Below are 13,100 nucleotides of genomic sequence, written 5' to 3'. Positions count from 1 at the left end.
ATAGGCTAGCCAACCGCTCCAGGATTGGCCTGGAGTCTCCAAAAATTGAAGATCAAGCTCCAGGACACTGCCGTGTGCGACGCTGGAGAAAAACCATCGGGACATTGAAGAAATGTCATTTTCTTTGAATATTTCTCTTTACCAGATATAAGAATATTGAAACTGGGGGTAAAAAAAGACTGATTCAGCCAGTCCAGCATCATCCAATTGGCTAATGAGTCTTCTTGCTTTCCAATTGGTGTTGGAAGCCAGTGCGTCACAAGGATGGATGTGTTGGCCGAGGAATATTCTAAGTGTGGGGGGCAGGTCATGCGATGAAATCTCCCTGGATGTATTTAGTCACAATTGGCAGCACCGAGGTGAGGACCTGAGCAACTGAAGCCATGGCCACCCCTGGTGGAGTAAAGAAATGAGAAATGGACAAGTGGAGAGGTCGGGGGAGGTGGCAGAGAGATCAGAGGGAGTTAAGGTGAGGGAAGGGCAGGGAGTCTGCAACATCCATGTTGAAAGTGAACAGGACAAAATAAGCAGAAGAAACTGGTCAGAGGGAGTACCTGGTTCCGGTGGGAACCAACTCCATCATAGAAAAAGGTGTACAAATGTTTACATCCTGCATTATAACCTCTAGTTTAACACAGCCGAGCAAGCTCACTTCACTTACCAGTTGAATTCATTATAGTCGTTGTGGACTTCCCACCAGAAGTAGAACCAGACCAGAGACATGAAGAATGTGACGCAAAGGATGAGGAACCATAATCGCTCCCACTGTAAGGAAAGATGGGAAAGGTGGCGAGGATGGGGTAGAGAAAGAAAACTCGTCATTAGAATTTAAGACTTGGAATAACAGGGTTATGAGCAATCTGACAGCCCCTCCCCTCAAACCAAGACATGATTAACCTCAGCCAATGCGCTGACACCGTGATGGCCTCCTCCAAGTTAACTGGATTAATGAATTAGGTACACCCAGCACCTGCTTTTTTTTGCCTGCCTAAAACAGACCTGCAGAGGTTGAAAGCTGTCTGGAAATGTCTCTGGACTGGGCACAGCTCTTTCTCTGCCCCCAGGCCCGTCTCTCTCCATGTAGGAAATTAAATTTACACACGCTGAGCGACACACACCAACGCCTCATGGGCTCTTTCTGCTCATGTTCTGAAATGTGATGTCCAATGTGATTTGACACTGCCCATTACACCTGGAGGGCTGCTCCTCATCACTTGTATCCTTCCAATTTCTTTGAAGAATTTTTATGGCAAACCTGTGGCACAGTTACAAGACATTTAGCCCAACTGGTGTCCATGCTGGTGTTTATGTTCCATAGTATCCTCACCCTTCTTCATCAATATCATCTTCCGTTCCTTTTTCCCTCCTGTGTTTATCCTTTAGCATTCTTGGGGCTACCATTGACCAGAAACTGAACTGGACTAGCCATATAAATACTGTGGCTACCAGAGCAGGTCAGAGACTGGGAATCCCTGCGGTGAGTAACTCACCTCCTGACTCCCCAAAGCCTGTCCACCATCTACAAGGCACGAGTCAGGAGTGTGATGGAATACTCCCCACTTGCCTGGTTGACTGTGGCCCCAAAAACTCACAGCTCGACACCACCCAGGACAAGGTGTTATAAAGCGGAGGTTGACCCCCCCTCTGAGAACTAACACCGATACACCTCAAAGAGGAGTATCTCGCCCTATAATCTGTAAAAAGTGTGTGTGAAGTGGTACGGCCTGCTCTTCAGCAACCTCTAGTGGTTAAATACAAAATAAATCCCTGACACTCTCTCAAAAATCAACACTTAGCAATTTATTTATCTAACAGTGAGCAAAAACTTTTAACAAAGCCAATACATCCCTTCTGACTATTAACTATTCCTGAATAAAACAAGATTCTAATGGAATGCTATTCCAATAAATCCAATTCCCACTCATTAACAAAAATAGAGTTTAGTCACTCTCTAAATTACAACCAGGGTTTGTGTCTTCCGGAATATTCTGGGCCTTCTCTATTGGTTCTTCTGTCTGGAACTTCTTTTTTCTTTGGTACCTTTGCTCTCTAGATGGTGCTTTCTCGAAGACACAGATGAAGCTGTGAGAGCCAGTGATTATCTCTCTCTCTTTCGACAGCGGGAACTCTGGCAGGTGGCAGTTGCTCTCCCCTCTTTGTCCCACTGCCCCCTTCTTTGATACCCGTGATGACATATCAATATATCCTACAATAGGATTGGTCCGAGGTTGTCAAAACCATCAGATTTAAACTTAATAGGTTTTTGGTATCTAAGTGCCTGATTCAAAATGATTGGCTAAACTCAACAGCCTGTTGTCTTGGTTAAAAACTGCTGCTTGACCTTTCGATACTAATGTTTCAGTCTGGACTCTGTGTACTTGCATTTTAAATCTCTAAGCACAGAAAAAGCACCTTTTAACGGGACCACGCAATGCTTTCCCCCCAAGCATTTTACAATTTTACCATTTTTACAAACACCAAATTCTAACTTCCTATAAGGAGGATGTGGAAGCGCTGGAAAGAGTGCAGAGGAGATTTACCAGGATGCTGCCTGGTTTGGAGGGTAGGTCTTATGAGGAAAGGTTGAGGGAGCTAGGGCTGTTCTCTCTGGAGCGGAGGAGGCTGAGGGGAGACTTAATAGAGGTTTATAAAATGATGAAGGGGATAGATAGAGTGAACGTTCAAAGACTATTTCCTCGGGTGCATGGAGCTATTACAAGGGGACATAACTATAGGGTTCGTGGTGGGCGATATAGGAAGGATATCAGAGGTAGGTTCTTTACGCAGAGAGTGGTTGGGGTGTGGAATGGACTGCCTGCAGTGATAGTGGAGTCAGACACTTTAGGAACATTTAAGCGGTTATTGGATAGGCACATGGAGCACACCAGGATGATAGGGAGTGGGATAGCTTGATCTTGGTTTCAGATAAAGCTCGGCACAACATCGTGGGCCGAAGGGCCTGTTCTATGCTGTACTGTTCTATGTTCTATCTCCCAATTTACAATCACTCTATCCAACTTCCCAACGCAAAGCAACTTGCTTGATTGCTACCCCTTCCACAAACATTCACTCCCTTCATCACTGACGAACAGGGGAGGCAGTGTGTACTATCTATAAGATGCATTGTAGCATTCACTAAGGCTCCTTGGACAGAACCTTCCAAACCCATGACCTCTACCTTCTAGAAGGACAAAAGAAGTAGACACAGAGAACACCACCACCTGCAAGTTCCCCTCAAAGCCACTCACCATCCCAACTTGGTAATATATCACCGTTCCCTCACTGTCATTGGGTCAAAAACCTGGAATTCCCACCTGACAGCACTGTGGGTGCACCTACACCACAGTGACTGCAGCGGCTCAAGGAGGCAGCTCACCACCAGCTTCTTAAGGGGAATTAGGGTTGGGCAGTGAATGCTGGTCTTGCTAGTGACGCCCACATTCCTTGAATGGCATGAGTGGCAGTGTCACAGTGGTTGGCACTGCTGCCTCACAACATTAGATTCCCAACTTGGGTCACTGTCTGTGTGGAGTTTGCAAATTCTCCGTGTCTGCGTGGGTTTCCTCCGGGTGCTCCGGTTTCCTCCCACTATCCAAAGATGTGCAGATGAGGTGGATTGGCCATGTTAAATTGCCCCTCAGTGTCCCAAGATATGTAGGTCAGGGGGATTAGTGAGGTAAATACTTTGATTTGATTTGTCACATGTATTAGTATACAGTGAAAAGTATTGTTTCTTGCGCGCTATACAGATAAAGCATACAGTTCATAGAGAAGGAAATGAGAGAATAATGTTACAGTCATAGCTAGGGTGTGGAGAAAGATCAACTTAATGATAATGAGAGTAAATGATGGAATTAGAAGGTATGCTGGGCACAGCTTGCAAGAAATCGCCTCACTCCAGCGCCATCTAAATACGTGGGGTTACGGGAAAGAACGTGCAGAACGCTCTGTCGGAGAGTTGATGCAGACTCGATGGGCCAAATGGCCTCCTTCTGCACTGTAGAGATTCTATAAATGAATAAAAAATATATCTCTATGATTCACTTCAGCCACTCCCTGTATTAATCCACATCCACTCTCTGGGTAAAGATGTTTCTCCCAAATTCCTTATCAGTGACTATTTTATATTAATGATCCCTGGTTTTGGACTCCCCTCGTGTGGAAATATCCTCCCGACAGTCACCACTCAAAATCCTGCGTACAAAAATTGTAAAAACATAAACCATCTCAGAAACAAAAGCAAAATATTGCAGATGATCGAAATTGGAAATCAAAACAGAAAATGCTGGAAATACTCAGCTGGTCAGGCGTCATCTAAAGCAAAAGAGTTAACATTTCAGGTCAATTGCCTTTCATGGAGATTTTTATAATATTTCTTCTATCACGGGATGTGGGCGTCGCTGGGCCACCATTCGTTGCCCATCCCTAATTGCCCTTGAACTGAGTGTCTCGCTCGGCCATTTCAGAGGGCAGTTAAGAGTCAACCACATTGCTGTGGGTCTGGAGTTACATGTAGGCCAGACCGGGTAAGGATGGCAGATTTCCTTCCCTAAAGGACATTAGTGAACCAGATAGGTTCTTACAACAATCAATGATAGTTTCATGGGTCACTATGACTGAGATTAGTTTTATATTCCAGGTGTATTAATTTGAATTTAAATTCCACCAACTGCCACGGTGGGATGTGAACCCCTTGTCCCCAAAGCATTAGCCTGAACAAAGAACAGTACAGCGCAGGAACAGGCCCTTCGGCCCACCAAGTCTGTGCCAACACAGATGTCTCTCTAATCTAATATTTTCTTGCCTCTATGTGGTCCATATCCCTCTATTCCCGGCCTATTCATGTATCTATCCAGATGCCTCTTGAACATTCACCGCCCTCTGTGTGAAAAACTTGCCCCTTACATCTTTTTTAAACTTTCCCCATCTCACTTTCAACCTATGCCAAGTAATTGACCGTCTGAACTCGAGTGACATCACCATCTCCCCCCCCCCACCACCACCCTGGCTCCACCAGCAGGTTTTAAGTAAGTGCAGAGGGGAAGAAGGACCAAAAGAGTAGGTCTGTGATCAGGTGGAGAGATTAAATGACCAGAGGAACGATGGTTAGGTAATGGAACAGGTAATAGGCTCAGAATGAGGAAACACGAACGGTGGCAATGAACAGAGATCCCGAAAGAATCCTAAGCATGGACTCATGATCAATATAGTGACCGTGATAAGAGTTCCAGAATCATAGAGTCCCTACAGTACAGGAGGCCATTCGGTCTGTACCAACCACAATCCCACCCAGACCCTACTCCCGTTACCCTCATTTACCCTGCTAATCCCCCTGACACGAGGGTCAATTTAGCATGGCCAATCAATCTAACCCGCACATCTTTGGACTGTGGGAGGAAACCGGAGCACCCGGAGGAAACCCACGCAGACACGGGGAGAACGTGCAAACTCCGCACAGAGAGTGACCCAAGCCGGGAATCGAACCCGGGTCCCTGGCGCTGTGAGGCAGCAGTGCTAACCACTGTGCCACCCTTAGTAATGTGAGAAAGAGAGAGAGAATTGCATAGTCCCTCCACAAAGAACCATGTAAAAAATCACATGTAACAAAGATGGTTGTGGTTTTTGGATGTCAAACATCTCAGCTCCAGAACATCTTTGCAGGAGTTCCTCAGGGCAGTGTCCTAAACCCAGCCATCTTCAGCTGCTTCACAATGACCTTCCTTCCATCATAAGGTCAGAAGGGGGACTGTTCACCAATGCTGTTCATGATCTCCGAATCTCTCAAAGCATTTTACAAATCAATGAAAGACATTTTGAAGTGTTGCCACCGTTTTAATGTAAGGAACATTACAGTCCATTTGCAAACTTTAAAAAATCATTTATGGGGTGTGGGTGTCACTGGCTAGGTCACCACACTACCATCTCTAATTGCCCCTTGAGAAGGTGGTGGTGAGCTGTCTCCTTGAGCCGCTGCAGTCCATGTGGTGCAGGTACACCCACTGTGCTGTTAGGGAGGGAGTTCCAGGATTTTGACCCAGGGACGGTAATATGTTTCCAAGTCAGGATGGTGAGTGACTGGGAGGGGAACCTCCAGGTGGTGGTGTCCCCAGGTGCCTGCTGTCCTTCTAGATGCTAGAGGTGGACCAGGCTAAATTGCCCCTCGTGTCAGGGGGACTAGCTAGGGTAAATTAATGGGGTTACGGGGGATAGGGCTTGGATGGGATTTAAGTTGGTGCAAACCTGATGGGCCGAATGGCCTCCTTCTGCCCCGTAGGATTCTAAGTGATGTAGATTAAGGGACGATTAATAGTCCAGGGTGATTCACTGGGATCTCCTTTTCTCTTGTTGTTCTGAGAGAGCAGAAGGTGCCTGAGTTTAATGTTCGATGCAAAGATGGCACCTTGTTCACTGTAGCAAGGTGAAAGATTACATGTCGAGGACTGTAGGATGGCGCTTTCAGCCTTTGTGAAGCAGAGATGAGATCATTACCCACTAATGCAAGTGTGTGACTGCACTAAAGTGAGAGCACAAGGCAGGGTGGCAGACAGCAAGTGAGAGACAGAGGTTAGAGGAGACAGAAAGAGATGGTGAGGGAGGGACAGAGTGTGACCAAGAGAGTATCAGGGTCCCAGACTGAGAGAGGACACTGCATGTGAGAGAGCACCAGGATAACAAGGATGAGGGGGAGTATGCGGAGGGGGGAGAGTAAAGACAGTGAGAGAGACAGAGAGGGACGCAACATGGATTGTGTAACACATTAATTAGCTCAGTGCTGTGGCTTCAGCTAAAACCCACACATTTCACAGCACAGTTGGTGCTCAGTTGCTTGTACAGGTTACGTACATCTCCAGCTAAACTTGTTTACAGTGCTGTTGGATCAGCGCGATATGAATAAAATATTTTTCCTACACTGATGTAAACAGGTTCTTGATACAGCTGTTCAAATGGGTTTGGAATTCTCAAGCTTCTGTCTTTGAAAATATTCTCTCCTCCCACACTCTCCAACACAGCACCGTTGATGTTCTCAAGGTCTGTGTTGCACGCCTGTGCATGTATCTGTGAGCGCCTGTGTGTGTGCACGCCTGTCTATGCACCTGTGTACACACCCGTGTGTGCCTATGCATAACATAACTGCTTCAAACCACCTCACTTGGCAGTGCATTCCAGGCCCCCACCAGTCTCTGTTAAAAAACTTCCCCCGCACATCTCCACTGAACCTTTCCCCCCTTACCTTCAACCTGTGCCCCCTCGTAATTGTCATTACTGCTCTGGGAAAAAGCTTCCAACTGGTTCACCCTATCCATACCCCTCATAATTTTATAAACTTCTATCAGGTCACCCCTCAGCCTCCGTCTTTCCAGGGAGAACAATCCCAGTTTATTCAATCTCTCCTCATAGCTAATACCAGGCAACATCCTGGTAAACCTTTACTGTACTCTCTCCAAAGCCTCCACACCCTTCTGGTAGTGTGGTGACCAGAATTGGACACAGTATTCCAAATGTTGCCTAACCAACATTTTGTACAACTGTAACATAATTTGCCAACTTTTATACTCGATGCCCCGGCTGATGAAGGCAAGCATGCCACATGCTTTCTTCACCACCTTTTCCACCTGTGCTGCCACTTTTAATGATCGATCATCCGCAAACTTGTCAGACCAGCTACGTTTTCTTCCAAGTCATTTATATATATTACAAACAGCAGAGGTCCCAGCACTGATCCCTGCGGAACACCACTAGTTATAGACCTCCATTCAAAAAAACACTTTTCCATCGCTACCCTCTGTCTTCTATGGCCAAGCCAGTTCTGAATCCAACCAGCTAGCTCACCCCTGATCCCGTGAGATTTAACCTTTTGCACCAGCCTGCCATGAGGGACCTTGTCGAATGTTTTACTAAACTCCATGTAGACAACATCCACAGCCCTTCCCTCGTCAGTCATTTTTGTCATCTCCTCAAAAAACTCAATTAAATTAGTGAGACATGACCTCCCACATACAAAACCATTCTGTCTGTCGCTAACAAGATCATTCAGTTCCAAATGTGTATAGATCCTATATGTCTGTGTGCGCCAGTGTGCACACCTGTGTGTGCTTGTGCGTGTGCATCTGTGCGTGTCTGTGTGCACCTGTGCGTGTTGTACCAGTTGCTGGAAGGAATGTCAACATCATTTTTGCTTAAGAAGGGAAAAGTGGGGAGGGAGGAGTTGTGCCACAGTCACAGATTACATCTTCTAGGTACCAGCAAGGAATTCCATCTCACCTAATAGCGGGGCAAATTGCAGTTAGTCTCCTCTGTGCCCAAGTGTCAGCCACGCCTTAGTAACTGATCCAAGTCTTGGGTTCAAGGCCCACTCCAGAGACTTGAGACAAGGTCCCAGCTGATATGCTCAGTCCCAGTCCTGAGGGAGCGCTGCACGATCAGGTGAGATCTATAACCAAGGGCCCATTGTCCCCTCAAGTGGATGTAAAAGGTCTCCACAGAACAGTTTTGAACAGTGCAGGGCCGGTGCTGCCTGATATTTTGGCTAAATTTCATCCCTCAACCAACGTTACCAAAGCAGCATTTTCACATTGCTGCTTATGGAATCCTGTGGCCATTAGTCACCATGTTAAAGTTTATTCATTGGTCATAAATAGGCTTACATTAACACTGCAATGAAGCTGCGGTGAAAATCCCCTAGTCGCCACACTCCAGCTCCTGTTCGGGTACACTGAGGGAGAATTTGGCATGGCCAATCCACCTAACCAGCACGTCTTTCACACGGTAGCACAGTGGTTAGCACTGCTGCCTCACAGCGCCAGGAACCTGGGTTCGATTCCTGGCTTGGGTCACTATCTGTGTGGAGTCTGCACGTACTCCCCGTGTCTGCGTGGGTTTCCTCCGGGTGCTCCAGTTTCCTCCCACATTCTGGTTAGGGTGCATTGACCCGAACAGGCACCGGAATGTGGCGACTGGGGGAATTTCACAGTAACTTCATTGCAGTGTTAATGTATGCCTTACTTGTGACTAATAAATAAACTTTACTTTTTCAGACTGTGGGAGGAAACCGGAGCACTGGGAGGAAACCCACGCAGACACGAGGAGAATGTGCAAACTCCACACCGACAGTGACTCAAGCCAGGAATCGAACCCGGGCCCCTGGCACTGTGAGACAGCAGTGCTAACCACTGTGCCACCCACATTTCCCCAATGTTTCCCCCACTACAACAGTGACCACGCTTTCAAAGGGCTTCACTTAGCTGAAAAGCACTTTGGGATGTTGTGAGCTGGTGAAAGGAGATGTTAAAGGAATTCCCCGACCATCCCTTTCTCTTATTTGCTTGGTAAACTCATTCCAGGACTGGAGCTTCCAGGGATCTGCTCCCGGCTCTGGAATCTGATAGTCATGTGGTCAGAACAGACCAAAGATCAGCTGGTCAGTCAAGATCAAGCAACAAGTGAAGGAGGGACACACCAGCTACATTATATCCTGCTGTACAGAAGCTAGGTATTTGAATCGGGGGTGGATTTGCATGGCGATATGGAAAGGGCCTGGAAAGTGGAAGAGATCGGATAGTTTCTCCAAAAGAGCCAGGACAGGTTCAATGGCCCGAATAGCCTCCTTCAGTATCATTCGATGCTGAACTAACAAAATATACATTTGGGCTAAATTACATATAAACCATAAGTTTGATTCCCGGCTTGGGTCACTGTCTGTGCAGAGTCTGCACATTTTCCCCGTGTTAGCGTGGGTTTCCTCTGGGTGCTCCAACAGTCCAAAGGTGTGCGGGTTGGGTGGATTGGCCATGCTAAATTGCCCCTTAGTGTCAGGGGGACTAGCTAAGGTAAATGCCTGGGGTAATGGGGATAGGGGCTTGGTGGGATTGTAGATGGTGCAGACTCGATGGGCCAAATGGCCTCCTTCTGCACTGTCGGGATTCTATGATTTTATGATAAATGATCATCATTGCACACTCGCCCATAATACTTACTAGTTTATGTCTCACTAACCATGCCAGGTAACCCTCTTTAATTTCACTGTTAGGATTGCTAGCCACAGAAGGATATTTCCCTGGGGATTTACCACACAACTTGTCTCCAGTATATTTTTACAGTGGATAAATGAATAGAGCAAAAGGAAAATGAAATGCATATCATTCATCTAACAGCGCTTTGCTTTTCCTATCTGGGCTTCTTGGCACTCTGGGCCAATCATGGCGGGTTCGCATATCCGCCGCTAGCAACTGCGCTCCATTGGCTTGGCATCTCACTCAAGGACAGTAGCTGGCAGGAGCAGAATTGAAGAGCTTGCAACTAAATGTCACCAGCTGAAAGGTGGCTCGCCCTCACACAAGTGCTAATGTATTCTTTGTCACGACTGCCAGATGCCAGCTTCACCCTCCTACACAACAGCTGACAAGCCGATTGACATTTGGGAAACCTGCACTGGTGTCAAAACAACGGAGGAGTCTGGTTGCTCAGACATCCATCGGGAGGATGTGGAGGCCATGGGGGGGCGGGGGGCGGGGGGCGGGGGGCAGGCCAACCACGCATCACATGTTCTGTCCATTGGGGTTGCACAACAGGCAGATTCATTTCTCTGTTCATTGGATGGGGGACTTGCTGGCAGGACCAGTATTAGTTCCCCTGTCTCCAACTGCCCCTGAACTGAGTTTCAGAAGACATTTTTGATTTGATTTATTATTGACACATGTATTGGGATATAGTGAAAAGTATTATTTCTTACGCGCAATACAGACAAAGCATACCGTACATAGAGTACATAGGGGAGAAGGAAAGGAGAGGGTGCAGAATGCAACTTAACAGTCATAGCTAGGGCATAGAGGAAGATCAACTTAATATAAGGTATCAAAAGTCTGGTGGCAGCAGGGAAGAAGCTGTAGTCAAATCGATTGGTACGTGATCTCAGACTTCTGTGTCTTTTTTCCGATGGAAGAAAGTGGAAGAGAGAATGTTCGGGTTGACACATTGCTGTGGCTCTGGAGTCACACGTAGGCCAGACCTAGTAAGGACAGCAGAATTCCTTTCCTAAAGGGACATTAGTGAACCAGATGGATTTTTGAAACAATCTATGTTAATTTCATGGTCACCATTAGACTTTTTTTAATTCCAGAATTTTATTGGATTCAAATTTCACCAACTGCCCTGGTGGGATTCGAACTCAGGTTCCCAAGACAATTATCCTGGGTCTCTGGAGAGTCCAGCGACAATGCCACTACACCACCACCTACCCCCAAGTGGGTTGTCCATGTGTGGGAGAAGTGCTCGCAATGAAGAGGGCAAAGGTAACCATAGAAACAAACACCATGTCACATTTGTCCCAGCTGTCTGAAAAGAATCACAACACAAGAAACAGAAGCAGGAATAGGCCACCAGGTCCTTCAAGCTACTCTTGAGTCGGTTGATTCGTGATTTTAGACTTTTGCAACGTATTGTAATTTTGTACATTGAAATGTTCAGAATTGTACAATCCTTTCATTATTCTAATTTTCTTATTTTAATGATTATCGATAACCATTTATGCATTGTGATGATTTGTTTTTATTTGTTTCCTCTTCACAATTCACCATCTGCCACCATGATGGTATTGGAATAAACCAATTTTCCATCTACGGATCCTGAACTTCCTAACTCGCAGACCACAATCAGTAAGGATAGGCAACAACACCTCCTCCACGATCATCCTCAACACCGGTGCCCCACAAGGCTGTGTCGCCAGCCCCCTACTGTACTCCTTATACACCTATGACTGTGCGGCCAAATTCCCCTCCCCAACTCAAGATTCAAGTTTGCTGACGACACCACCATAGCGGGTCGGATCTCAAACAATGACGAGACAGAGTACAGGAATGAGATAGAGAATCTGGTGAACTGCTGCGGCAACAATAATCTCTCCCTCCATGTCAACAAAACAAAGGAGATTGTCATCGACTTCAGGAAGCATGAAGGAGAACATGCCCTTTTCTATATCAACAGGAACGAAGTAGAAAGGCTCGAGAGCTGCAAGTTTTAGGTGTCCAGATCACTAACAACCTGTCCTGGTCCCCCCATGCTGACACTATAGTTGAGAAAGCCCACCAATGCCTCTACTTTCTCAGAAGACTAAGGAAATTTGGCATGTCAGCTTTGACTTTCACCAACTTTTACAGATGTACCATAGAAAGCATTCTTTCTGGTTGTATCATAGCTTGGTATGGCTCCTGCTCTGCCTAAAGACCACAAGGAACTACAAAAGTCGTGAATGTAGCCCAATCCATCACGCAAACCAGCCTCCCATCCATTGACTCGGTCTACACTTCCACTGCCTCGGCAAAGCAGCCAGCATAATTAAGGACCTCACGCACCCCGGACATTCTCTCTTCCACCTTCTTCCTTCGGGAAAAAAGATACAAAAGTCTGAGGTCACGTACCAACCAACTCAAGGACAGCTTCTTCCCTGCTGCTGTCAGACTTTTGAATGGACTTATTTTGCATTAAGTTGATCTTTCTCTACACCCTAGCTTTGACTATAACACGACATTCTGCACTCTCTCCTTTCCTTCTCTATGAACGGTATGCTTTGTCTGTATCGCGCACAAGAAACAATACTTTTCACTGTATGTTAATACATGTGACAATAATAAATCAAATCAAATCTATTTATTGAGAGGGAAAACTGAATCAGAGCAAGACTTAGGGCTGTGGGGGGAGTACCCAACAGCAAGGGGTTAAAGACAAACTATTGGTGGTCAATGTCCTCCCTCACTGAACGAAGTGAAAGAGACGCAGAAAGTCCCTTGGTCCTCAGAGGGTTAAGTTCACCCTTCATCGGCACCAGGAGTTAATTACAGTAATCATCATGTCTGCCACAACTAACAACAGGATGTCTGCAACTGAAACTCTTCTTGTCTGGCTGGAGATGCGACACAGAGAAAGAAAATAGCTTCTCCCAATGCATGGGGTAGACATTCTAATTGCAGGTCTGTGTCAAAGCCAGCTTCATAACCAGTGGTTACAGTGACACAGCTTATCAAATTAGATGGAGCTGGTGAGAGGGAGGAGGGAGGGGGAGGGGCAGAGAGAGAGAGAGTGAACAAGAGAGATAGAGAATGAGCGAG

General features: G+C 46.4%; 1 protein-coding gene across 4 annotated transcripts in view; it reads right to left on the bottom strand.

Moving 5' to 3' along the window:
* The window catches only part of gdpd5b (glycerophosphodiester phosphodiesterase domain containing 5b), a 267,330-nt gene that overhangs the window by 87,789 nt on the left and 166,441 nt on the right, over positions 1-13,100 (bottom strand). For all 4 annotated transcript variants that reach the window (XM_078222586.1, XM_078222584.1, XM_078222587.1 and 1 more), the window contains exon 3: positions 662-765. In XM_078222586.1, coding sequence (XP_078078712.1) covers positions 662-765 — 104 coding nt within the window. The remainder of the gene's footprint in view (positions 1-661; positions 766-13,100) is intronic.

Source organism: Mustelus asterias, chromosome 10, assembly GCF_964213995.1.
Source record: "Mustelus asterias chromosome 10, sMusAst1.hap1.1, whole genome shotgun sequence".
In the NCBI taxonomy this organism is placed as follows: domain Eukaryota; kingdom Metazoa; phylum Chordata; class Chondrichthyes; order Carcharhiniformes; family Triakidae; genus Mustelus; species Mustelus asterias.
This window is presented reverse-complemented; position numbering and strand designations above follow the sequence as displayed.